Source organism: Prorops nasuta, unplaced genomic scaffold, assembly GCF_024137725.1.
Source record: "Prorops nasuta isolate Cenicafe-Biocafe unplaced genomic scaffold, Cenicafe_Pnas_1.2 PNAS00014, whole genome shotgun sequence".
Classification (NCBI taxonomy): domain Eukaryota; kingdom Metazoa; phylum Arthropoda; class Insecta; order Hymenoptera; family Bethylidae; genus Prorops; species Prorops nasuta.
In genome coordinates this window covers 4,396,561-4,424,407 of record NW_027116811.1, presented here as the reverse complement: position 1 = coordinate 4,424,407, position 27,847 = coordinate 4,396,561, and the positions used below count along the sequence as shown (strand labels likewise).

Sequence of the window (27,847 nt, the reverse complement as noted above, 5' to 3'; positions counted from 1 at the left end):
TAAAAGCTCGTTGCATGATGTACGCTCCGATTGAAGCGCGGGTGTCTTTTATTACGGGAGCCTCGGATTATAACTGACTAATTAAAAGTCATTAGAAGAGCGCAGTTTCGCACACTAGACAATTTACGGCTCGTTGTCGAGAAATAATTTCGGGTTTGCGCGTTCGGCAATTAAAGTCCAATTACCTGCGTGCCTCGTGGAGGGGAATCTTGGGAACGAGCACAACTATAAGGCAAAAGGTAAACTTTACGATTGACCAGGCTCGGAGAAACGTTGCCAAAATTGCAAGTTCGATCGCTGGCCTTAGTTAGGAATTCTATGTATTAATTTTAGTTGACTTTCGGCCAAGTCAAGGACAAGTTAAACTTACACTGGGTACGTCTAAACTATATTAATTTCTCAAGTAGATATAATCAAATTTTCCGAGAATTTCAATATACACTCGTGGATAGTTTCCTCCGACCGAAACCTGCTTAATAATTCTATTAATACACGAATTAAGCGATTTTATAAAAACGAATATATAGCTATATGCATCACCCTTAAAATTAGGACACTGGATATACGAAGCAATAAGAAGAAAATGCTTTCATTATTTTGTCCGTAACGAGCAATTAGCTCGACGCACCGGTTAAATTTTCCTCATTGACTATTAACTAATTACGTGCATCGTTGTGTGTGTACGTGGGTGGCAGGAGCGCGTGCGCGAGCAAACGTCACGCAAAGTGGAGAAAAATTTATACGATGACCTTATCCGATATGGTTTCTGCCGACAGACGTTTCATTGAAACTTCGATCTACGCCAGCCAAGGTCACCGTAATTAACAAGGTAAGTTCACGGGTGGACCACGAGAGTTTGCCGTGGACAGCGAGTTTGTCCGTCCGGAACAACGTCGAGAGTCCCATCATCCGGACACCACGAAGACACCGTTCAACCCTGAAGAAACGGGACGAAGCTTGTGGACATTTTCGCGAATTACTTAGAACCAGTCAGCGAGTAGAATTTAACGAACTCGATGCATCTGCGCATTGCCGGATGAAGAAGAGGTACACGAGGATGATAGCGACTCGAGATTGCCGACCCGATGACCCACTTCGGTGCCCAGGACTTAGTCCAGCGTTCCAGTTACCGAGAGTCCTGCTGCAAAATCATGCCTTACGATCCCGTCTCGAATCTCCCCGTATCGTTTAAACCTCCATTACGTTCTGGCCATAAAAAACGAGGTTTACTACCACTCGACGATATAATACATACACCGCAAAAGCTGCTAGACCGAACGCTCGCTATTTTCATAGAAGAGCTATTCCGCACGGGTGTACAGGACGTAATGAGTGGGACGTTTATGAATTTCAGCTGAAAGTATGGTAGAGTAAACGGAACGAGAACCGTGGCGGAATTAGGTAGTTCTTCGTGTTCTCGTGTGTATATGTAAGATAGTCGAAGAGTAATATGCTCTTTGAGCAGAGACCGTTACACTTATCTCGTTCGTACGAAGCGAAAAGTCGAGGAGTCTCCCGTAACTGGATCAAACGTCACCGCTTTAAATGGAGCGAATGTTCCATACGCAATTAAATCGCACAAGGAAAATTAAAAGGTAATGGGAGAGCAAATTGACTTCTCTATCTCCGGAGGGAAACTCGGGTGGACAGCAGCGTTCTATGACGTAGTCCTTTCATCTCTGCATGGCCCCTTTCCGAGTCTCGAGGAAAGAAAACGGGCAAGGAGGCCAAGAGTGAAATATTTCCCGAGGATCGGTAGGGCATATTCGGATCTTGAAGAGTGGACGCTTCCACGAGCCTCGCGCTGAAAGGCGAAGGAATATTTTTTTGCTGCGGAATTGCAATTTCTCATACATGGAAGACACACCCTCGATAACTCAACATTTGCAGTATTTCTGCTCGAAAATAATTATACAAAAAGCTGAGAACGTAATTAGATGGGGGAAAAAAGGTTGAAAGATGTATGCAGTTTTTGCAGTGGTTGCATAGTCACGTAGAGGCACGATATGTGTGTGTGTGTGAGTTATTACAAGCGTCTATATTCACGATAAAAGGATTTGATACGTTAGATAATTGCAAAACCAGAGAATGATATCGGATATCGCAATGAAGCGCTACCTCGACTACTCTTACGTAATCATTGCAATATTGAATTACGATTAAGTGAATTTACAATTGCATTTTTTAGCAGGTTTAGAAAGAGAAAGAGTGTCGTCGTGCAAGTAGTGGGGTATATTGCAAACAAAGAACTAGATCATGAAAATTTCAAAACGCCTGGATGATCGATCGTACGGTTTACCGTTGATGGAACATCAGCTACCTCGCTTATATATATATATATATATAGCAACAATGTTCACAAAGTTGTAATCAAAACACAAAATCGATCCACGATATAAACGTTAATGGAAATGTCACTTCTCCTCTGGATCTTCATTTAATTTTTCCCCAGATTCGTAGATATCTTCGCTGCTTCCGTATCACACATTTCTCCCGGGAGTATATCGAGGCCACCGGACACACAAACACACAGTTACAGTTAGAATAAATGAGGAAATAATCGATAAGTTATTTACCTCTTTCGACTCGATCGAGCGAAATGCGACAATTATCCCTGCTAATGAAAGCAATTAGCGTCTCTAAATCCAGCAAACCAATCAGCACAACCGATTGTACGTCCTCGCGATTCTTCACGCCATGCACCGGTTGCATAATTTACGGGACGGCGCGCTTCGAGCGTCAAAGTTAAGTCAAGCCTGCGATACTTCCCAAGCAGGATAGGATTGCGGCTCGGTTAATGGGAATTGGAAAAAACAGTCTTCAGCGTGCTCCTTCTTGCGCATCTCTGTAGGAAGAAAAGCCGCTGATATCTTCTCAAGGCATCACGTCCGAGGACTTGATCTTGCAGCCTCGCCGCGATGAAAACGTTGCACTTGGATGCTGATGACAGCCTCCTCTCTCTTTCTCGTACAACTCATCTATTCTTCCCCATTATCAAAGGCATGGACAATGCGAAACGTAGGAAGCATCGTTTCGCGATTAAATCCTCTTCTTGCAGCACGCCAAAGGTAGATACATCAAGTCTAACGTGACTCTTTCACCGTTTGCCCGAAACCCATTAAGCTGTAAACACTTCCTTCGACATCATTGCCCAAGAGAGATACTCGAGACCAGAAAACAAGTGCGAGGAACGGAACGAAAGAAACAGTGTGGCAAACTGGATTTCGACTCGATTCCACGGGACCGTTTCGACAGGTTGCCTTGACCTAAAAAAATCCTTACTAGTCGAAGCGCCGGAGTATCGCGATTAAACTCCGCTCACCCAAACCGTAACTCTGGTATACCGAGCTTTGGTACCGGTATTCCCATACAGTTTTTCCACAGTCTTCATCTACGAAATCCCCAAATCGATTCTAATAGACGATGTACGTGTTTATAAAGAGCAATTTATTAATTAGGCACCCCAATAATGTCCTCTACACTTTGTACATATTTCAATGTCAAAGCTGTCGCTGTTATTTTACATGCGTATATGGAATATGTATGTGTATACTATATACAATATACATGTAACGTTCGCGTGCTGCTCTTTTTTTTCTAGGAAAAGGGTCGATGAAAATAAGGACACGAAATTAGAACAAGGTTCCAGAGATCATATTTTTCCACGATCACTTGCCAACGCCAGCAATGCATATTCAGAGATGTAGTACAATGACGAACTGATGCAGCATTTGATTCGGAGCGATAAATACACAAGTTCTAATAATATCTTTACCACTTCTCGAGTATATGTAATGGTACATAGTATATATATATATATATATATATATATATATACTAAGCCTACTGCCATTAACGTACACGTGGGTGTTTTTCATTTCCAAACCTGTATACGCTACTGAGCGAGACTTCGCGAAACCCGCGGTTGAATTATTTAGAAAAAAATCAATAATTCTCGCAAGATTTATTTTCCGCCAAGTTTCGCAAGTCACGACAGTGGAATTAATCTACCATTACAAGGCATGTTTCTAATTTCGCAAATGGGTATTAATTCGGTTAAGCGCGTCAAATTTGACTCGTTACAAATTAATCCGATCAGAGTGCGGATAATGATAGTTCCATTTCAAGCGGACCTTATTTTCCGGAGATTCCGAGCCTAAGAATGGCGTGCTCCGAGTTCATAAGAGGCTGATTGTAGACTTTGGCGTAACTCTCTATAGGTGTCCCGATAGATAGACCAGAGTCGAACACACCAAGGTATGCTTAATCTGCTCGTACGTTTCACGAGAGAGAGAGAGAGAGATATAGCTGTCTAGTTCGTATGCTTATCCAGACGCAAACCGATTTTCCAACCGGATCTTACCTCAGCCAGAATGGCGAAGCTGCTACGAGAATTCGCAACGAAGAACAGCCCCGATGGCAGAAAGTGCTTTGTATATCGTCTTGGCGATCTGTATATATATATATGTGCCTACATGCATGTGTGGTGCATACGTTGCACAAGTGTTGCAAGCACTCTGCAGTTGCTCGTATCACGAGTCGAATGAAAAACCCAACGATCGACTCGATAAATATTTCAGAAAGTTATTATAAACCTGGCTTCTGCAGAGTTAATTAAACAGGGATTCGAGTTTTAATTATTGTTCCATTAGAGAATTTTATAAATAAAAATTTCGTACACTTTGTTATTGGCGAAACACGCGAGTATGGGTAAGCTATATCGAGTTCGGAAATCAGATGACTTCTCAGTCGAATAAACAATATTCAGCTATTTTAATTTTTCAATCCATACACGTACCAAAAATATACTCGAGCTTAAATCAGAAGTCACTCTGGAAATATCAAACCTCGTCGTGACATATAACGATATAAAGTTACTTTTCAGTTTCGGATGAAGCGTGGAATATTTATGCACTCTCGTATTGATATTCCATCGTTATTCTTGATACGCGTACAGTTGCTGTGCATTCTGTTACTCGACAGCTGAACAGCATCTAAAACATTGGTCAAGAACGAAAGTAAGTCAGCTGAGTCTATTTATTTGATAATATTTACGGTAAATATAAACCGTGCGGTATTGCGAAAATATAAATAATTCTAGACTCGCGTGTCTTTCGAACGAGAAACGGTCGAGGCTCTCTCTCTCTCTCTCTCTCTCTCTCTCTCTCTCTCTCTGGTTGGCTCTGCGAGAAATTATTTTCCCTTTGGTCGAATCGATGGTACACATGCTCGAAGAGCTTCTAATCAATAGTGTGGGATCCTCCCCTCAGGCCCTTCGATGATGGATCCGTATTCGTGAGCAATTTTCCGAGTCATTATGCCGACCATCATCCTTAAATCACGTCGTGTTCCCTCTTACCCAATGACGTCAGGTTTAATAATGAAGTGTAATAAGAAAAATTCTCTGTGTAACCGTCAAAACTTTTTACGACACTGGAATTCTTCCGTGATATAAATTTAGCAGGATAACATGTAAATCTGAAGGAAGTGCGGCCTGGCGATTTCCTCGAAACGGAAGTGTGCATATCTACGTGGAAGCAGTTTGGACGTGCTGCGGTCGACCAACGATTCGTCAGACTTCCTATACGATCCATTTCTTCCATCGTCCTATACGATATATATATGTGTACTTTCTGCGAAGAAACCGAAGAGATTCTCTCTCTGGCAGCAAAGCTGGACGATAGCTATATACTCTTATCGTACATTTATTAGCAGTGGACTGGTCGAGGAACAAACGATTAATAAAAGAGAAATCCGAGCCAAAAATATCGACACTCGTCTTTCTTCCCAATCTTGAAAAAGTTTCAAGCTCCTTTGTTATTTTATAAAATTTTATACACAGTAAACACTGTGTGCTTTAAATGCAATGAATTATTGAGAATAATAATGATAATGAAAGGAAGTACAGGGGCTATCTTTCGTCACTATAAAAGTCAATGCTAAAGGGAAAGGTGGGACAAGGAACGGAAAGTCGATCGAGGGTTTTGCTGTCGGTGCGTGAGAATTTGAGATTGTTTGCGAAATCGGCGCGTAGCCTTGGAATGTTGCGCTCGAGCTTCGTACATGCTATATACAGTTAGTGAGCAATGACTCCCATGCTCTATCCGCACCGTTCTCTCTTTTCCTCCTACCCACCCCTCCCCCTCCCACTCCTCCTCCCGCGGGAGAAAGGAGAAACGTTAGATGCGTTTGGCGCACCGGTAACTCTCCTGAGACTGAAATCGTTCGCTCGTAAAACTTTTTTATTGTCTTAATACAAGATCATGCCAATATTACACGCTATACGGTATAATGCATGCACTCTGTATGCGACATTAAACACATGCCAAAAGGTAAATAAGAGTCGGAGCTGCGTATTCGTCTCGAGTACGACAAATGCAATCCACTTTTTTTCGCACTTAACATCGAATGGTCGAATGTGCTTTGTAAATATATGGAACGAGAAATTCTTTGGTATACCTGAAGACGTGTACAGGAAGATTTCGAGTATCTTTGTTGAAAGGTGAATCATTTTTTTGTTTAACGAGTTTTTTATTCAATATTATTACTGCACTGGTGGAAGAAAAATTATGTGTTTGAAATTTATGAGGCCATGAGGTTTTATGGTAGAGGAAGATGCAGAAGACAAGCACTCTCGAACGAAGATGGTGACCTTCGCTCTTGAACAGAATTACGTTTACGTATTATGAAGTCACGAGCGTAATGTAGCACGTGTATGTTGTATCTCGTCGTAAATGGAGAATGGAAAATGAAATATGGTAAATAATCATGAATATCTCGAAAGAGTATCGTGTCAAATATCGTGATTGTTAAACGTTGATTAAAGAGCGATAGCTTAATTCGAACTATTATATTTTCGCGCATGAAGGTTCAATGGAAATAATTATTATTAACGATTAACCGATTATTGTACGACTCGTGTATATTAGGAGTAATTAAAGAAGCAAATCACATGTATCGCGTAGAGACAGTTGAAATTACAGGTGTATCACTGGTGAACCATCAATCATTGACTTGCCTTCGGTTTATGATAGACAAATTTATGCACACACTTGTCTGCATACTTTCGTGATCCAATTTTTCATAATAGACAGAGAAAGATTCACGCGATAAAACTTTCCAAATGAATACTTTCGAGATTAAATAATTCGTGCTTCAACCGATGTATCAATACAGGTTATTTGCAACAAAGTTAACAAACTACAATTTTGTATAAAAGTTTCACTATTTAATTAAAAAAAAAAAAAAAAAAAAAAAGAATTATCAAGTAATTGTCACAGAATCGATAGAGTTGCGTCACACATCGGGGTTGTCCAGTGACACGTGGAAATACAAAGTGACATAAGTGTGTACCACCGAGTCTTTTCACATTGTATTCAATGACTGTCAGCTTCTTAGAGTCTAGCACAGCAGACAAATGACAATCGGTAAGGTCATTTGCCCGTAGTTCTTTACACGCAAGCGTTCAATTTACTCGTGTATTTGCAATTCGATGAAAGCCGACGTCCACTCAATGACTTCTAGAATATGTGCCAGATGACGCCTCGTAACAATTCAGATTTCTGTTCCCATTGTGCCCTTCGAAACGAGAAGAATGAAGAAACGATGAACCAGTATGACATAGCCCATTGCGTAAGCTCCGGCTGAGTATTATTTCATAACGGAAACGTCTAACGACAAAATATATTTAAGCCGCTTTTTAACATCTGCCTGAATAAGCTAATTACCCCCCCCCCCCCCCGTCCACCCGAGTAATGAATACGTCTCGCAATGTTATTTGAATTTTGCTTTCCAACAAACGCTATAAAAAAGCCAGTTACGTAAACATTACAGCAACTCTGATTTCAGTTTCTCTAACGCGAAGACGCGACTTTAATTTCCAGTCTTTTTACACACCAAATAACGGACGAGGTGCACCGGAAGTTTCGGTAAACATCGTTGTACCTTAAACCTCCTTACGGTTCACCCCTTCACACCTCTTCCACTTTCACCAATAATTTCGTAAAACAATTTCGGTTCCTCGTCACGACACAATTTTCCAAATTGATCGATGCATCGATCTTTTTAGTCCTCGATTTTTGACAGAGCGAATATTTTCAAACCCATAAACGCGTGCACGCGAGTGCGTCAGCATGCTCGAGTGGAGACTCCAATCTACACACATGTATATGTGCACGCAGTAATGGGAAGTCGCTCGCTTTATCGGTGTGCGCCTGTCTCCCCTTACTCGCGCCACATAACTCGAGGCTTTCCTATGGTGCGGCTAAACTCGTGCATGCGCGTCGTTGCATGCCCACTTTACACCCAACGACTTTCGAGACACCCTTTTCCCATAAGCATTCTCAATCATTGAAATTTCCACGACCAATAAACGCAAAGCGTTTATCCACATTGGGAAGTCGTTAAAAAAACACTCGCCAAATGCACCTTTGGAGCGACACTCGTGTGTAACGCAACAACCCTGCGGTAGCCCCGAAGACTCTCGATCGCTCTTGCATCAACAGCACCGAAATAAAACGAGCGATTGAACGTTCAAACTCCGAGCCTCGTGGTGCAAATAAGTCCTATTGCAGGGAGAGAAAGTATCCTACTCTTTGCTCCAAAAAAAACCTCGGTTTTTCATTCCTCGATCTGTAAAATTGATTACTCCTCCAAAAGAGCATGTGTACGGTGAAAGCTTGCAGAAACGAGGATCGCGGTAGGTAAATCGAGTCAAAGCGTCAACATTTTTGCCGCCACTGATTGATAGTGGCGCGATGAGCCGACACGAGTAATTCCGAGTGTTGACGTAGCAGGATTTCGACAGCGAACCGTTTTTCTGTTTCCTTTTTACTTTTTGCGAAGCCCGGCAAATAATTAAAAGACGACACCGTACCGCGTCCCTCGCGCGCTCTTTGCAAGCTTTGCAATATTAATGGCACGTTCCGCTCGTCGCGTGACTCGCTTCTACGATACATCGAATGTCGTTGCACTGCGGGGCATGCCGACCACTGGCAAATCTCGAACTTTATGCCGCGTTCCCACGCGAACCGAGCGTTTTCTATTGCCGAAGAACGATCGGAGTTTCTCCGAGGATGATATACCGATTGTCCAATGGTATCCCGCAAAAACTGGTGTTTCGTAGAGTCAGGGATCGTGGGTTGTTATATTGATAAGCTATTTTCGAAAGCGACCATCGTGCGCGATTTTACAAGCTTATTTCGATTTGGGAGAATTAATTTATTTACTCGGGAGGTTCCGGAGAGTCCTTCCGAAGGCCGAACACTCTGATGCACTTTGAATTAACACATCGAGATGTGGAAGCTCGTAAAACAACTACCGACGTGTTACGACTCATTGAATATACTGAACATTGAAGGAATAGTTGATTTGAAAAGAGATATCGATATATATAGTACATACTGCGTGTTGTAGTAACTTCTGCGAACAATTAAACCTTGGATGAAATCGAATGTTTTCTACTCTGGAACGAGCAGAGTTTCTCCAAGGATAAAATACAGATCGTCCAATGGTTTCCCACAAAAACTGATATTCCATAGGATCAGGGATCAGTGTTGCTATATTCATAAGTTATTTTCGAAAACGAACATTATTTGCAATTTTAGAAATTGTATTTACAAAAATTGCACATACAGGAGGTTCCGGAGAGTCCTCCCGAAATCAAATACACTTTGAATTAACGCATCTTGATATAGAAGCTCGTAAAACACCCATCGACGTGTTACGACTCATTAAATACCGAACATTGACGGAATAGTCGATTTAAAGAAAAAGGGACGTCGCTATATACAGTACATACACTGCGTGCTATGGTAAGTTGTGCGAACAATTAATCCTCGAATGAAATATTGCCTTTCGGACAAAAGATTAATGGAGCCAGGATTACAAAGCTAAATGACACTCGATAACCATCGATGGAATAGAGGTTGCATATTTGAATTAGTGTGTTCTTAAGTGTGTATATATGTACATATATATATATATATAGTCTGCGAAGCGAAGTACGACAAAAGACCAAAAGGATTATGCGAGAAGGTACCGTTATCCACAACCTCATTCTGCCAGATAGTAGAACGCCACTATTGTCGCGCAGCATAGTGGGCCTTAACAATACTAGTAACCGCGACAAACTTCCGCAATTTGAAGGTACTTGGTAATCGAAGCATGGAATATAGCACGTGGGATGAAGAACAATGTCGTACGAGATAATCGTACTGTCGTGCTTGTTAGAATCTCAAGTGACGTTTTCTTCATATTACGATGGAACGCGAGTACGAGTACAAAGTTCCAAACACATTCAATTTTTCTCATTATTCGTTGGAATATGTATATATCGATAGAAGGTTTTGAAAAAGCTTTGATATTTATATATATATATATATATATATATATATATATATATGTAAAGGACCCATCAAAATTATATTAGCTCCAACTAATAATCCTCCAGAGGAATCGAGGACACGAACGCGAGGATGAAACTCGAAGATTTCTCGTATCGATAGTCTCAGTCTAGTTTATCTAACGGTATACGGTACTATACAGAGTTACTAGAAGCTGCCTGTAGCAGTGGCCATCGTCTTTCCACGTAACTTGGATAACCAGTTGATCTTGGCGAATAAAACTATCGCTCTTATACTTTCAATTAACGAATTTCTTGCAAGAATAATAATTACTCGGATCACACGTCGTTTAACACGTAACTCGTGCAAAAGTGTGTATGTATATATATAGTAGCTGCAACGGCAAATCCTTTTTTATTCACCTGGCACAAAGGCATAATAACAATAATCGTATTAATAGGAGTGTTTTTACAAGCTTTATTATAGCTGCACACAGCTGGTCTCTCGCAATTACTTCACTCCACACATGTTGCATCAATATAGCAATCATTAAACGATACCGAACATATTTTATCTCCGCAGATTTTTCTCTAAAACCTGAGCAGACATTGCGCAATATTTGGCGAATGAATTTATAGATAAATAACGCCACGTGACGCCAATGTTCCTCTCAGCCTACTTTCAGATTATTTTCCAATAATTACGTATTGCATCGATAAACATATATAATGCGTAATTTAAATGAGTTACGCGTATCAGAGTAAATTGCCTTTGAGTGGAGAACGTTGCACTTTCGGTAAGAAAGTGCCTTTATCTCGTTATCGAATTACAAGCTGGAAACTGCCATCTGTTTCAATCATATTTCTCAGTTGCACATTTCGTTTCGAACGCAATCCAATTTCTCTCGTTTCGAATTCAATCTGAATTCAAACTTTGTACAATGCAATTACAATTTTTTTATCAATAAATTCAACGGAGAGCTACGAAGCAGCGAGATTGCAGCAGGAGGAGGGTCGGGTGGATATAGACAGTATCGGCCTTTATTACCAATACTGTTACAAACATTACGATCGTTCACTGCAATCATGGCCCAACACCTATTCGACTGGAACAAGCTGGCGTTTAACACGTGCTACCTGTCCTACTGTTATTACTGGCCAGTGCAAAAATATCGCTGACGACGTACTTAACTTTCAACTCGTCCTTTCAATTCAATGAAAAAATTCCATTTTTTCTCTTTTTCATTATTCCATCTATCCAGAAAGATGCATCGTACACCCAAGAAAAAATCCAGGTGGGTAAGCTGAATAAAATTGTAAAATTTTGAAGGAAAGTCTATATCAATGGAAGTATAGCGGGCGAGGATCGGTTTTATTCCGTTATATTCCATTAAGGCGATTACTAGACAATAGGACAATAGTCGATTATTATCGTTTCGAGCAAACGCCTTTTATGACCCGGGTGCGTACGTGAATGGAACATGAAAACCTCGACGACACCAGCAAAAAGCATATACCGACCTAAAATACATCCAACAATTAGCGAGCAGAACGCTTGTTCCCTTGGCTGCGTAGGTAGTTGGGTGTGAGTCTATTCTTGATCTCGACGACTCGTAGTCGTATATATAGTATACACGTCTATAATATATATACTACGTGTATAGTATAATACTGCACGTACACACACACAGCAGCACTGACCCAACTCACTTTTACCTGGCCACGTTTTATAAGATGCAGCGCAAATCAAGATTACCGTTCCCTCGGGGACAACTTCAGTCGTAAATTTTACTACTGGGAGATGTGTTAAAATATTCACGGAAGCTTCGCTTTACCCTCCCACCGGCGCATTATAGTTTATTTTCGAGTTTTACAGAAATTTAGCATACAGCGAGAAAAATTGTCCATCTTCACCGCGAGGCCCGGAATGGACGTTCTCTTCATCCATTTCAATAATTGCCGCGACGTTGTATAGTTGAGGGAAAAATTCTGATTGGTTTAGGTGACCAGCGTTTTCTTACTTTCGTTCCTCCAACGTTACAACCCGCCTTTGATTTACGATGTGACCATCGCGCGGAGCCGGTTTCTTGCTCCCGCGGCTCTATACGTCCCGTTATGAAATACATGGCGCCGTTAACGCGTGCATTATGTTGGCGAATTTCTGCGAAACCTACTATATTTTACTCCTCCTAACCCTTGTGGGAAAATATCCTATTGTCGAGACAGTTTCACGAATGCTCGACGAGAACGCGAGTTTCCTCATTTATGCGCGATACCTTCGCTTTGCTCGATGACACACTCGCTTTAATTGCCGGGGACCAAATTCTGACGTTCTCCAAAATGGCGTAGCAGTGGCAGGAGCTCGAGATGAAATATTTTTCCAAGAATTTCATATACATATATATATATATATGTGAAAGAATTAAACTCTTTTATCATCATTTTAGCAGATTCGTTAAAAATCTCGAGCGCTTTATTCGGGTGTCTTCAGGTACGCTGCGGACGTTGATGATATTTCCCTCGGCAAACCTACCACGCAACACGGATAACACGCAAGAAATAATCTCGCGCGTAAACGTTAAACTACAATGGAAGCTTTGTTCGGCCAGTGCAGGCGTTCGCATATTACCAAAGTAAACCTCGTGAGACAAGACGCAGTCTCTCTCCAGGATTTATAAATAATTATCGTAACTTGCCAAAAATCCTTGACCTCCTCCCAACGATCGCAGTGCATCATTGTCTACGATCAATAACCTACGTCCCTTGTTCAAACAAGTTCCTTGATGAATCAGAGAGCTGCAATTTTTATAGCATTTCAATATGAAATATTTAAATCGTGACATGATTATTTACACACGAGTCGATAGCTATAAACGAGGGAACAAAGGTAAACACTTTGTCCATATTTTATCATAAAAATTCGATGCAACATCTCGAAGCGCTTTGCTACATATACAAGCAGAGTGTATATCTATGTAGTATATAGTCGAGATAGTGATAGTATTCTTCCGACACCTGTATTATTTCCTTGCGAGATTACGGGTCAACGACCTCCGTCGGATAATGGAACAAAAGACACGAGGAAAAAGCGGTTCATTTTTTTCATATATTAAAACATTTTCACAAAACGACAAAGATCCACTCCTGAGCATCATCCTCGGTCATCGAATTTACAAAAACGCGTTTTAAACGTTGCGAAGAGCAACGCGATACAAAGCACTCTGTAAAGTCTCTTGTGAATTTTAATCTACGCTTTAAAAGTACAGTCGCAGAAGCAGAAGCTAGAAAAACTATCCGAGTTGCTTTATTAAAGCTCGCGGACGGCTAATTGTGGCTGCGCTCGAACGCTGGTCAATAAAGTGCAACGTGCAACGGGGATACAAATCAGAGGACAATGTCCGACGAATGATAACGGAAATGGAGATAAGAGCAATTACCATGTTTATCCGAAAACTTTCCAGTTAGCCGCTTAACAGTAATAACGATATCGCGGATATCGCGCGTTAAAAAATCAACGCTTCTCGAAAATATCGAGTTGAATTTTATCGGTAAAAAAGAAGATGGTAGTTTTTACGCGGTAGTCAATAAAATCTGTCTACGATCAATTTTATAGAAACCATTCCAGTTGGTATATTCCAACTTCAAGGCTGTAGCGATCATATACATAACGAGTTATTTTCGAAAGACTGTATATATATATATATATATATATTCACGTGGCTCTCCTCTCTTAATCGCCGTTACTTTTAGATTAGACCCACGATGCATGAACCGATTTAATCATTTTTTCACATATATTTCTTGTCACATATAAATATGTTATTTGGTAACATTGTTTCCCGATAAAACATCGGATGATCTGTTAACTCTTCGAGATAGAAACGATATAGTATATATATATATATATAGCAATAAAATTAATTACCAACACAATAACAGCAGCGAGTATTCGAGGCTACGTCCAACACGTTTCTCGCATGCTGCAATATTTACCGATCTGTCGTAACGAAGCGTGCCACTTTCACCGACTGTCAAAATCAAAAATTGACGGGATTCCTCGGTTTCTCTTATAGCCCCAGAAGTCGGGAAAAATGGTGCCCGTGCAATCCGGCCCGATCCTCAAAGCCATGACAATAAAAGCATTGCGATTGCACGCGACCTCGCCCACGCATTCATCGTTAATCGAGTCAGAAATTGCACAACGCGACAAACGTGTTGTTGAAAATTCTCTCTGGCGAGCCAGCCACTCGCGGAGACAAGCACGCACACAGACACACCTGTGTGAGCACGTACACACGCTCGTCTCGTGACTCTCGGATGTGTAAAATAGAAACTCTCACCGTAAATAATACCTATTATTGTACGAGCATAAAATTCTATTAATTATGCTTCGTAGGAAATAATTGCCACGATTTTCCGCTAAACCCGCTTGGGCCACGATTATGTTTATCGTTAAAACTTATAGAATAGTGTAATCGAGGTTTTATTAAAATTGTAGCAGTTTCTCATTTGCTTATTTTTTGTAGAGTTGGAGATGTTCGTTAAAAACTGATTCTTCTCGAATGGCTTAGATCGGACAAATTTACTCTTTGTACAATTTAGGATCCAAATTATTTTCAACCACGTTGTTTCAAGAAGAAACAAAAGAGGGAAACGTTAGAGTGCACGATTATTTGAAATAGAGTGCAATTCCAGCCAATGTTTATTTATCGAGTTAACACGTTTATCTTTAAAATTTATAGAATAGTATAATCCAGGTTTTTAAACATTATAACAATTTTTTTTCATTTCCTCACTTTTTACGCAGTACTCGAGTTCGTTGGAATCGCGATTCCACTGGTTTACATCGCACAAATTTACTATTTCCACAATCCAGGCACAAAACTGTTTCAACCTCGCTGTTTTAAGAAGAGAGGAACAAAAGAGGGAGAAACGATAGAGTGCGAGATTATTGCGAATAGAGCGGAGTTCCAGCCAATGCGGCCTGGTTTTAGCGCGAACTCTAATGTTTATTTATCAAGTTTACGGTTCATCCTTTTTCCGGCCTAGTTATCGTAGCTCGCTGCCGTTACCGAAGAATTCCAATCTCAAGAATATTACCAGCACGATACACGCGCTTACACACCAATCGGCACGTAACGAGTCTCTTTCCAAATCCTAATTAATTTACCCACGGGTAATCTTGAAAGTAACGCGCAATATATATGGTAATGACGAGGATTTCTACAAAGAAGACACAGTCCTCGAGTTCTATCACATAAGAATCACATCAACGTTTCCGTGTAACAATAAGAGTAGCTCCGAAAGCAGAACGAGGTTTCGAAAGGGTTTTCAGTGTTACAGCCTTGTTTTCTTTCAAAGTGACGCGTCGATCGATTAATCGGCCCTTTCCCATTGCCACACATCAACTTGAGTTTATTGAGTATGCCAACCGTAAGTTGCACCCGAGTGTAGGCCGATGTATCAGCCCCTCTCGACAACCAAGACTCGCTAACCACCCAATTTGTGTTTCGTCACGTGTGCGACCCACTTGCATTACGGGACACACCGTGCAGCGGAGATTACCACCGTGAACACACGTGGAATCAAACCTCCCGATATTTCGATCAATCCCTAATCGCAATTTCCAGTGTGCACCGCTGTAATAAGCCAATAATTGATGTTAATCGAACCGAACTGTGCTCGTTCAACCGTTACGAAAACTTTGTTTTAAAAGAGCAAACGAAAGAGAATATTGATTTAAAAATAATTTTTCGTGTTTCAATAAATGTTCGTCGTTAGGATATTTCAGTACGACGATCAATAAATAATCTGGGTGACGGAGAAGAGTTGGGAGTTTTGTGATTTTATTGAAAAATGGATATCTTATTCGGATGAAAGATTGTATGTACATATATACATATAAATATGTTGAAGAAAATATATCGTGGAAGGAAGAGAAACAAGTTGTCTACCACACTAGGTGCCTCGAGAAGCTGCCGTCTGGCATAAAGATCCCTTTCAGGTAAGAGATTCCATGAAGAAGCAGCCAGCAGCTGATCCTCCCTCTAAAACCATTTTTCACTCGGCCCCTCGCAGCAGAAACACAAGGATGAAAATGTTGAGAAAGAGGACGCAAGGGTAAAAATCATGTCCTTTCGTTGATTTAAGAGGGTACCTAAGTAACAACCTAGTGGATCCCCTCCTCCCCCCCCCCCCCACCCTCTCCTTCGTACTCACTCCCGATTCATTAAATTCGAAGGTACACGATGTGGTACTTTCCGGAACGTAAAAGCACAATGCGTAAGAAATTACACAGTCGAGCGAGAAGCTTCGATCGTACCTGAAGATACGCCAGTCCACAATTTGTCAGGATGGTGTTAGTGTACCGCACTCGTCTGGCAGCAGACGCGGTATCTTTGGTGTACACGACGAGGCATAATACGACGGGAAGAGTAGCTGTGGTGACTCTAACAGTACGGCCGTTATTAAATATAATGCGGCGGAATTGTACACTCCGCGAGACGAGAGACTCACGTACCTTAAAATGTACAGTTAAAAACGCCAGTAAAAGAGATTTCCACGCTACTTTCCCCGGCTTATCTCAAGGATGTAATTATCCTGTCTACGCAACCGCTGGAATTGCCTTTAAAATTGATAAATACCGCATTTGCAAATCAAACGTTGGACTTTCTTTGCGAAGGATCTTAATTAAGGATTAGCGATGCTCTTGCTGTACCTGATTTTCCCATGGGTGGTTGGCCCAGCCTACTGAACCACCTGAGAAACCTCCTGGCCGTTGTTGCGGCCGGCGGTCTGCATCCTTCCAAAATGACCACTCCATTATTATTGTTATTATTATTTATATTAGGACTGGCACGTTCCGACGGTTGAGTTTTGCTGTAAGGCGACATCCACGCCGTGGTAGTGTTCTGAATGGTGCCGCCCTTGACCGTGGTTATGGAGCTGGTGATCTTGGCCGTGTGGGGCATCCACTCCTCCGAAGCGACCGGCATTTGTCTCGTCTTCTCGTCCGACGAGTCGAAGACGAAGCCGCAGAATAGGAAAGTCATTCAAAATCCTCTACCCCCTTGCGAACGCTCAGGAAGAATCCTCTTCCAACCTCATGCAGGTTTTACATAACAAGACACGAGCCGCAACCCTTTCTCTCACTTTCCTTTTCACCACTCTTCTTCTTCTTCTTCTTCTTCTTCTTCTTCTTCTTCTTCTGTGTCATATAAATGATCCTTGGCCTGTGCACTTTTACTCCCCACCTTTCACGAAACAAGCCTCTTCGATTTTACAATCGATTCTCCACGAGCACCAATTATCCACACTTTCCAATTACGTATTACAATAACAACATCGATTTCCTCGAACCAACCCTCCGGACGATTCCTGCTCGTCACTCTATTAGTCCTCTTTCGCACTATTCACACTGCAAATTTATCGAAATCACGTAATGCGGCTTTTCCGACTGTGTTATCGCTAATGAGAGTCATGCGTACGTACAAGAATCTTTACGCAACAACCATTAATTTTAATTATGCGTTGCAAATCACCATTATAACTCATGGGACGACACCTCGTCAAAACATAGCTACCGATAAGCCCGTATTTATCTACCGATCTTCCTCACTCGAGACACTCTCTTTACACACGAATCCCACTCGCAATTTTCAGCTCGACGATGAAGATTCTATCGGAAGATTGGACAGCTTCGAGTCGAATTCAGTCCTGAAGAAGATGCTCTCGATTATTCCGTAGACCAAGCCCGGTTGATTCGAGAGATTAGCTTGGCTAGTCACGACGCGTGTGCTGGAGAACCACTTGTTGCGACCACGGTCAGTTTCTCCGGGTCTCCTACGATTCTCGATACGTCGCTTCTTATCTCACGAGCCTGGCTCCCACATAGGCGCAGGAGCTCTTCGTGGTCCACTGGAGAACGGTGTGACCTTGAATGCGGAGGAGGTACGTAATGCCGAAGAGATTTGGTCCCTGATGCCTCTCTCTTTGCAGAACGGAAGTCGAGACAAAGGATACACTTTGAACTCGCGAGGGAGATATACGTCGAAACGACTAAGAACGCTCAGAGTCGTGATACGACTGATAGTTCAAGAGAGCTACTTGTGCTCTACCCCCTCCTCCTCCTCCTCCACCTCCCTCGTCGCTAGTTACCAGCCGCGAATTTGATTAGACAACGCGATACTCGGGACCGATCAGCTGTCCACTTTTCCTCTCCACGCTAACGACGTTAATGTCGCTCCGTGGATCATTAAGGCCACACCACCCAACTCTCCTCTTCCCCTCCCCTCTTATCACTCGCCTCTCCTTCACACTTGAACCACGATAACAGAGTCTCCAGAAGAAACACTCTCGCTCGCACTCTATTTCGTAAATAAATATGCGTTTCTCCCAGAAAACTCTAGTAGAGCTCTTGGGAACGGAAGGTTTATCGTCGCGAAAGCTCGGCTCTTCGACCGATCTCCTCCGAAGCTCGGCACACAGTGCCCTTTGACGGCTCGATCCTCTTCGAGAGAGTAAAATTTGTGGGGGAGGAGGGAAACACACGCTGGAACTCGGACTACTTCGAGAACGGACTGTACGTTTGCGTACCTGATGGGCCCAAGCCGCAGTGCTCTTCGAGTACAATTAGAGCTTCCCGGTAGAGTCCTGATCCGAGTATACAAGCTTAACGGTTTCGTCTTCAGAGATCCAACGCATCTTCGTGAATCTGACTTTAAAAGCGTTCCACTTTGCTTCTGGTTCTACCGATGAATTTTCGGTTTATCATTTATCGGGAGATCAAGCGTAGGATCATTCGGAGCATCGGTATCTCTCGATAATAACGCTCTTCAGGGTCGCCGGGGTTTTAAACGCGGTTTTCTTCTAGTCGATCTGCCAAGCGCAGGTAGAGGAGGCGAGCCCAGTCGGTCACGTAGCTCCCTTATTATCCGCACTACGGAGAACTATCAACACTGTGCACTCTGCAGTTCATTCGCCCTGGATGCAGTCGAGATATATCTTCTTTCGTGACGGAGCAGCACAAGCTCTTCCCCTACCTCGTCTCGCTTCAACACCGAATATCACCTGGCGGCTATATCCTTTAAATCCCACACCAACGGTAGCGAGCAAGGACTTCCCCACACTGGACACCTGTCGTGTACTACCACTTAATTATACAAAAACCACACACACACACACACACACACACCTCTCTTTCGCCCTGCGAATCAATCGTTCCTATCCTCTTTAAAAAAAAAAAAACAAAAGAAAAACTGCGATCCCCTCCACTCGTCGCACCGGCAAAATTCCAACGAAAACTCTACGCCACTCGAAGACACTCGCAGAATTTCATTTTTGAAAACTCGCAAACGTAACACCTTCCAAGTTGCGTATAGAATAACATCCACCTTCGCAGTTTCGACGATTCCCGATAAATACCAAGTTTTAAACCATGGCTCTTCAGGGTCGGGCGAGGATTCTCAGTGGTGGAATGCGAGAAAAATCCAGTTGGCTTTTCCGGACGAGTAAATAGGAAAATGGGAGAAGTTTGGGACGACGACGAGGAGGAAGAGGAGGAGGAGGAGGACACTGCGGTGGTTGCGGCGGCACCGGTGATACGATCATAACCGCACGCTTGCCAGGCCTGCGATAGACTCACACTGCCAGTACTGCCACCGACTACTTCTCTTAACTCGGCGCAGCACTGTGACTGGCCTGTGCTGTACAGGCTGTACTCTATAGTACTGTGCCTGTGCGCCACACTGCCACCTCGCTCGCTCCTCAGCAACTCTCTTCCTCCTCTCTTGCTTCGCCGCCAACATGCGTGAGAGTACCGTGAGCCTGTGTGCGAACAAAACGACCACCGCCACACACCTTTTCTTCCTCGACTCGCTCGAGGCCTCCCTCCCCCCTACTCCTCCTCCTATACACCGCGTCCTTCTCGCTTCAACGTGACTCTTTCAGACTCTTTGCACTCTATCCTCCTCCTCCTCCTCCTCCTCTTCTTCTTCTTCTTCTCTGCGGCACAACAGATCCACCTCCCCCCCCCCCCCCTCCCCGCCTTCTTCTTCCTCGACTATGCTCCAACACTACCGCGCGGAACCGAGATGGTCCGTGCTCGCGTAAATACACGGCCGACCTACGCACACGCGTGTTTGCAACAGAGTCGAGGAACGTCGTATCAGATCCAACCCTTAAATTGCCACTGCCAATGCCGTGCGAGAGAAATCAAAGACGCGTTTGCTTGCTGCGGAATATTTTGTAAAACGTCCAGAAGCGTGGGCGTTTGTGCAGGATAAGAGCGAATGCGTTGCGATGTTAGTGTATATATATATATAGGTATAAGAATGGTTTGCTGTGTCCGGTTGGCTGGTTGGTCGCTCGTATTATTGCTCGGTGGGAAGAACGAACCAGCTGTGTCCGAATAGAACGACGCATTACGACGCTAGGCGCCGTCGCTGTTCTCTCTCTCTCTCTCTCTCTTGCTCTCGTGTCTGTGTATAAATACGACCTCCCCCCCCCACCAAGCGAATTACCAACCACCAGTCTCTACCCTGCCCCAACCATATCTTGCCTTGACTTAGGAGCTTGGCTTTCGAGTTTCGCCTCGACTCATCGTTGTTTACCTGAGCCTGTGTAGTCACGTGGACCCGGCGCGCCATATTTAAATCCTACCTACGATACCTTTAATTCTGTAGACTTTAGGAATTGGAGTACAATTCTACTGATACTCGAAATTTAATTTGTAGAGGATTAAAGGAAAATGTATTTGTTATTTTGTCATTGAAAATTTTCAATGACTTTAATGAAGAAATATTTTGTCAAATCTGGATGGTTTTAATTAATATTTTTGTTTTCAGTATTGAAATAGTATTATGTGTTTTATTGGTATAGCGAAGGTTTATAAAGACTGGTAAATTTATTTCAATGATAAAACTATGATTATTTGTGTCACTCTAAATTTTTTCCCCAATATATATTGCGCAATAGTGCGGAGAATACTGCATAATGCTGCTAGCTGTTTGGCCAATGGCAACGATCCAAGTAGAAGTCTTTGAGGAATTCACGAATCATCTCGAAAAGATCGTATATATAGTAATAAGTGTTATGTTGTATCTGTACTTGCAATCAATATTCCGAGGCAAATAGAATACTTGACGTGTCCTTGCGTTTGCCTTATCCGTAATCAGTACTGATTACGAGTACTCAAAAAAAAAAAAAAAAAAAAGAAAAAGAAAACCTAATGTAATTATTTCCAAGCGTGCTAATAGCAAAGTAAAAACAGAAAACGCATTCGAACGAGTTGTCACAGATTGTATAAGCCCTCCATATCTTTATTGCTTTGATTAAATTGATAACGCAATAAGAAAAATAATTTAATTGAAGTAAAAATCCTCTCATTTTATATAATAATTATTTATAGCACCTATACGTCTCTTGCTGAATATTATGCTAATTTTATCTTGGATTATGATACACCGCTTGAGATGCAAATTAGGATAAAATAATTACATATTTTCTCGCCACTTGTTCTTTTAATCGCACAAGTAGATAACGACAGCTAAAATTTAAACAATACCTCAAGAATCTACCATTTACTTCGTGTCCCAGATTTATCTATTATTCATCGTACATTATCATATACGGGGTTACCACTTTATTATTCTTTGAATTAAATTTTTAGAAAGAAGGTTAAACCAAAAGCTAACAATTTGCTTCTACAAAACGAAACGATATACTTTCAGAGACCACATTGTGTAAGAAAAACGTCACGTACATCTCTCCTACTAGTTCAATATAAAGTACGTGACGTATAGTTTAATAAATGTTTACCTTACAGCTCTACCCAAAGGAGTTTCTGCGACAGCTCCGTCATTCATAGTTAATCTACGCTATCGTATTCGCGCCTCGCGATAAATCAACTGGAAAAGTATAAACAGTACCAACGCTTTAATAAATCGTGGCATTGTATCAAGCTCAAACTTCTAATACAAAATATTTACAACTCGATCACATAGGCAGAATAATTTGAAAATTCTTATTTAGCATGCGAAAAATAGTAAAGTTACCCCACTGTTCGAACAGAGAATCTCTAAACCAATAAAACCTTCTTTTATTTTCAACTTGTAAAGAGAAAACATTTGGTACCAAATAGCTGTTTATCTTTAGGTACAGTTGCTACTGATACCGATGATGGATGATCCGTCAACGAACTGCGTAACTTCATCCGGATAAGTAACCTCTCCTAACGACAAAGGTTTGATATTTTCAATAAAAAATCTCTAAAGACGCTCTTAAACATAACTCGACCAAAATAATCAAATTGGAGCAACAAAAATTAAATCCACGTTTCCAAACACCAACGTATCCACCAAAACACATGCATCTTAGTCCCTTACAAACGGCTAAAGATTCCGGTAATTAGCCAACGATATAAGATCGCAAAGACGCCATCGAGAGTATGGCACGAATAAAGGCAAGGCGCCACAGCTCGATTCGACCAGAACGAATTACGCAATTGGTTAAAGGACAGTGGCCCCTGTATGCCCGTATCCCGAAGCTCATCCTCGGTCTGGCTCGTTCGGGTTCGCCATACTTTTATAGAGCGGGCGAAGAGCTGGCATGCAAACTCGCCGGTCGTACACGCACGTTAAGCACGCCGTAATCGCCCTTCTTCGATGGCAAGATATCTCGAATATCTCATTAAACGTACGAGACATCGTGGCATGCGTTACGCACGAGGAGCATCGTGCATGGCACGCGTCCCGTACATACACTCCGCGAGTCCTTACGGTCAATGCGCCGCCATTACCGCGTCTCAACTTGGCCTTTTTTTCCTCGTACACCGCTTCGTCGAATACCGTCTCGCCTATCGCAGATAAGAATGCACCGAGATGTTACACTATTCTCACTCGGTACCAATACATACACACACATATATATATATATATATATATACACCACCTACGAGCGTCCATTCGTTTCGTTGACCTACATAGACGTTAAGAGGATGGCAGAAAAAATCTTGGTTCTTTTGTCAGTGGAAAAAGACTTTTATCGCGCGATAAAGTGCAAGTGCTCTTCAACTATAGGTTTTAGGTTTGTGTGCGTTTAGTGGAGAAAATTAAAGCTGACCTCGAAAAATGGAATTGACGAGAGAAGCTGATTTACGTGGTTTGGATTGATTGTTTAAGATTGGTGGGAAATTTAGATGGTTATCTGTATATATAGAAAGACTTTCTGTACAGATAGACACGATTCGGGTTCTATATTTTAAGAATTTCGATCGTAGCTGAATGCACACTCGACCTGTGTAAAGGTGTTTTGAAATTTGGATAATCAAAAGGAGAGAAAATCGAATATAAATCGTGCGGTGAGAGAGAATGAAGAATTGGCAAGGATTCAAGGGGCGACGTAGCTGAGATACTGCAGTATTTTTCTTTATATATATATATATATATAATGCATACCAGGTGAAAATATTGCAAGCGCAAAATTATTTCTACAAATAACCAAACAATCGAATATCATTTCACTCTCTTTTTTCTACCATCGTTAATCCCCTCCACTTTCTCAAAGCCAATTAACAATCGCTGAATTATATTTTCCTTCATAACGTAATAGATTTTTTATCGACGGTGGAAATAAGCACACTTTGAAAAGTAGAAAAAAGATAGTTCACGCAAGCAGGATTTCCACTCTGATAACGTTAACACGCTCGCGATGTTCGCTGGAACACAATGATGAGGATAACAATGGCAAGCAGTAACGCAGATCTCGAAGCAATTTTCTTGAAACTTGGCGCGGGTCAGACGACCATGCTTGGCTGAACAATCTGCAGGAATCTGCATTACCATCGAGCGACAGGTGTCGCACACGGTGGGTAACACAGGTCAACCACCCGCAACGATGCACAGTTGGAGAAGCACGCGTGTAAACATCCAAATATTTGATTAAAAATCTTTAACTACCCACCTGTCCTCGGGGAACCAGCTTGGCTCCCCGATTCGATTCAACAACGCAACGAATCAGGTGCAATCGCACGAGAAAAACCCTGAAATGGACACGACATGTCAACTTAATAACGGTGCACAAACATCACTCTCACGTACCAGAGAAAGTTCTCGAGAAAACTATGCACTTTCCATTTCTTCTTTCAAGACTCGCTCCGTGGTGGAAACAATTATTTCTCGAGATAACTCGATATAAATATATCGCATACCATTTATATTTCCACGTGGAATCAAGAACCAGTGCGATAGAGGAAGAAAATAATAAAGAAGAATATCTGTTTATATATATATATATATATATAAACAGTTCGATCGATGATCCCACTGGATCATTACCCCTCATTTTCAAACCAATATTTATAATTTCCCTGAAATCAAGCGTGACTATTACACACGAACTCCTACATCCCCCGAAATTCGAACGATCCGGTTGAACGGTAATGATGAAAATAAAGGGTAGGGGGTGGGGTGATCAGGGTATCGCTCTGCTCTTCGACTCGGATAATTAAAAGACAGATTGAAAAGTCCAGGCACAAGTTCCGCTTCGGAGCGTAGTCCGATCGATGGATTTACCTCTGAGTCAAATTACCGTAATCATTTCCGCTCTCGAGCAGCTCTCGGCTCTGCTAACGCGGGCGTCGCGATTTTTCACGATGCTCTTTTCACGCTTGGATGCACAATCTAGATTTTTGCTGGGTGAAAGCACTGATAGGAGGACCAGGTCGAACGTATATATATATATATATATATATATATAAACGTGGATAATACGTAGTTAAATCGTGCAACGTGTCGCTGGGTGAGTTCTGACCTGGATCCGAGTTGAACCCCGCGTAAAAATGATCGATAAAGCTGAAGAGGACGTCCCGTTGGGATTCCTTTGTCTTTTGGCCCATGCTGGTTCGGGAAGATAGCACTGGGAGGGGGGATGATAGCTTCGGGTCGGAAGAAGAAGCGTCTTCGACGTCCAAAAGCCTCGCTCTTCCGGACCGAAGTTATCGACCTTAATGGTATCCAGAAGACAACGATGAGGAGACAAAGAAAATGATATAAAAATGTGGAAGAGGAATATCTTTGCAGAAGCTGCCACTTTTATCTGGCATTTTGATCTTTCGTCGCCGATAAATCGTGAAAGTTGCAATTCCAACAACCCATTCTCGAATTTACCATTATTGCTCAGATGTTGTTCCAAAGACGAGAAATTTTACAGATGCTACGTATTCGTGTCGATTACCATGATCATTCGGCTCAACAGTCACGGATCTTCGACGAGTCGTGCTATTTCCATCATCCAACCTCGATTACCGAACTATCCAATTCTATTCTTGCTTATAATTAGGGAACGACTATAAGTAGATTGGGATTACTGAAACTAGGCGTTCCTTGAATTTGGAACGTGGAGAGAACACGGTTCTTGGCTTTTATTTTCAGTTCAGATACGGATCGAGCAATGGATACCTTATTGTGCTGTATTAGAAACTAAATCGAGTGTGCAGTCAAGTCTTCTTAGGACGACTATACGACTCCGTAGTAGTCTCTCTCTCTCTCTCTCTCTCTGTACCTCTTGAGAGCAAGTTCAACGGTCAACCTTCTGTGACCCGATAGCCAACTTCGCAGTCCAAAGAGCTTTTCTTACCAAGAAGAGATTCGCATTACTCGAGAGATCTAAATTCTTCAAGATAATACATGCACTCGTGAAAAATGGGAATCTTGAGCAATCTATTGCTACAGTTTATTAGCTGTTAAGCCGGTTTAGATCTTGTTATTGCGAATAATAGTGTAAACAATGATTAAATATGTTTCTGTAATTCTACGTGTATATAGTAAAAAATATTAGATAATATTAGTTGCAAAAGTGTATGAATTAATCAAATCAAGAAATCAGTTTGTGTACTGATGTAAGCAAACATCTGATTCTGCAAATAGTAAATGTTGATTAACCTTTAAAGTGCCTTATGATCGTTTGACAATCAGTGAACTTCGTGTATATGGCTAATTGTACCAAATTAAACATGTAGATATCTCACCACTGGGATTTGGATTTACATTTTTCTTAAATTAATCATAAAAAGATTGTTAATAATCCTTTCCATGTATAATAAAAGTGCAACAAAATCATAATCTTTGTATTCCTCACCAACTCTCAGTATATGACACAGTTCATCACAAATGAGATTTTAAACAATGCATAATTAAGCGTTTAATAAATCTTGTTAAATTTCAGCAGCAGTTCTCTGGATTACATTTGATAATTTAAGAATTTGTATTCAGTGTTGATATTAACGAAAGTCAGGAAGCTTAGAACCGTGTCAGGTTCTATTGGAGCCAACGCGATAATCTGCTTGGTTGGGTTATTCTGGTATGAGCCGGTACTGCGTAATTGTTCCGCAAAATTATTCTCCTGGACAATGTATCAGACACATAAACGTGACACAGGGTGAAGGCGTGCACTCTACCTGAGAATTGCACGTGGGTATAAAATATAGATTTTAGTCACTGAACAAAGAAACGGTAAGAGGAAGTGAGATGCGTAAAAGCATCCTGCAAGTGCAATCGTATAGTCCAGTGAAAGTTTCACGTACACAGCAATGTTTTGTTCGTCACATCTCGTATTAGGTTTAATACCGAGGACTCTCGGTACTTGCTCGATAATTAGGCGAGTTCTTTGAAGTATTCATCGTTCCATTCTTTCAAACAGCCACTGGAAGCAAATTATTGTTAATGAAACAAGAAATAAATTATAAAGTGCACCGAGTGTTATATAAACACTATAGTAATGCAACACGGTAGATCTTGATGAATCTATGAGTATGCAAATGGGCAATTACACAATTGCTCGATAAGACTGCATTGTTCCTTGCAACATTGTTGATTATCGACGTTGTTCAGATCAGTTTTTATCGTTTTTCAACCGCAAAGAGATTCAGCTTTGAACCAAACGTGCTTTACCATACCCAAAAACTATTTAAGTAGATTTGCCGTTAGAGACTTCCAGGAAGCACTTATAAAGTATACACGTGTGTGCTAATTCTTCCTGCGATATAACGTGCACAACGTACACGCGTATATATATATATATATATATATATATATAGCACAATAGCCTTGCGCAATCCAAAGCTGCAGAAACGCATGGTACGGTGCGATAAAAGTGGAACGAATGAACATGTCACACACATATCGAGTGATTTCGAGCGTTTGTCGATTATTCAACGAAGGAGTCTCGTATCGATCCTCGCAATCAGACTCAATGGCGAGTTGCTCTTATCGATAGTTAAAATGGCCGAGCGATATGGAACCACGAGCTTTCGGTCGCTATTTACGTAATTGAAATTTCGAGCATGCGGGTGATACGATTGAAACTGATTGGAATTAAACAGCGGAGTGAATTTTGATTGGTATCCGAAACACGCCTGGGTGGAATACGATAAACGAAAGCGGAAGAGAAGCCGTTGGCCATTTCGAGTGCGAAACAACACACGTCGATGCGGAAGAAGAAAAACGCAGG

General features: G+C 41.7%; 1 protein-coding gene across 2 annotated transcripts in view; it reads right to left on the bottom strand.

Moving 5' to 3' along the window:
- trc (Serine/threonine-protein kinase tricornered) overlaps positions 1-27,847 on the bottom strand; it is a 78,068-nt gene that overhangs the window by 46,706 nt on the left and 3,515 nt on the right. Inside the window, exon 1 of one of the 2 annotated variants that reach the window (XM_066735541.1) lies at positions 17,061-20,193. The exons of the other annotated variant lie outside the window; for it this stretch is intronic. Coding sequence (XP_066591638.1) covers positions 17,061-17,394 — 334 coding nt within the window. The 5' untranslated portion in view covers positions 17,395-20,193. Of the gene's footprint in view, positions 1-17,060; positions 20,194-27,847 lie in introns of those variants that run through there. 2 annotated transcript variants of the gene reach the window in all.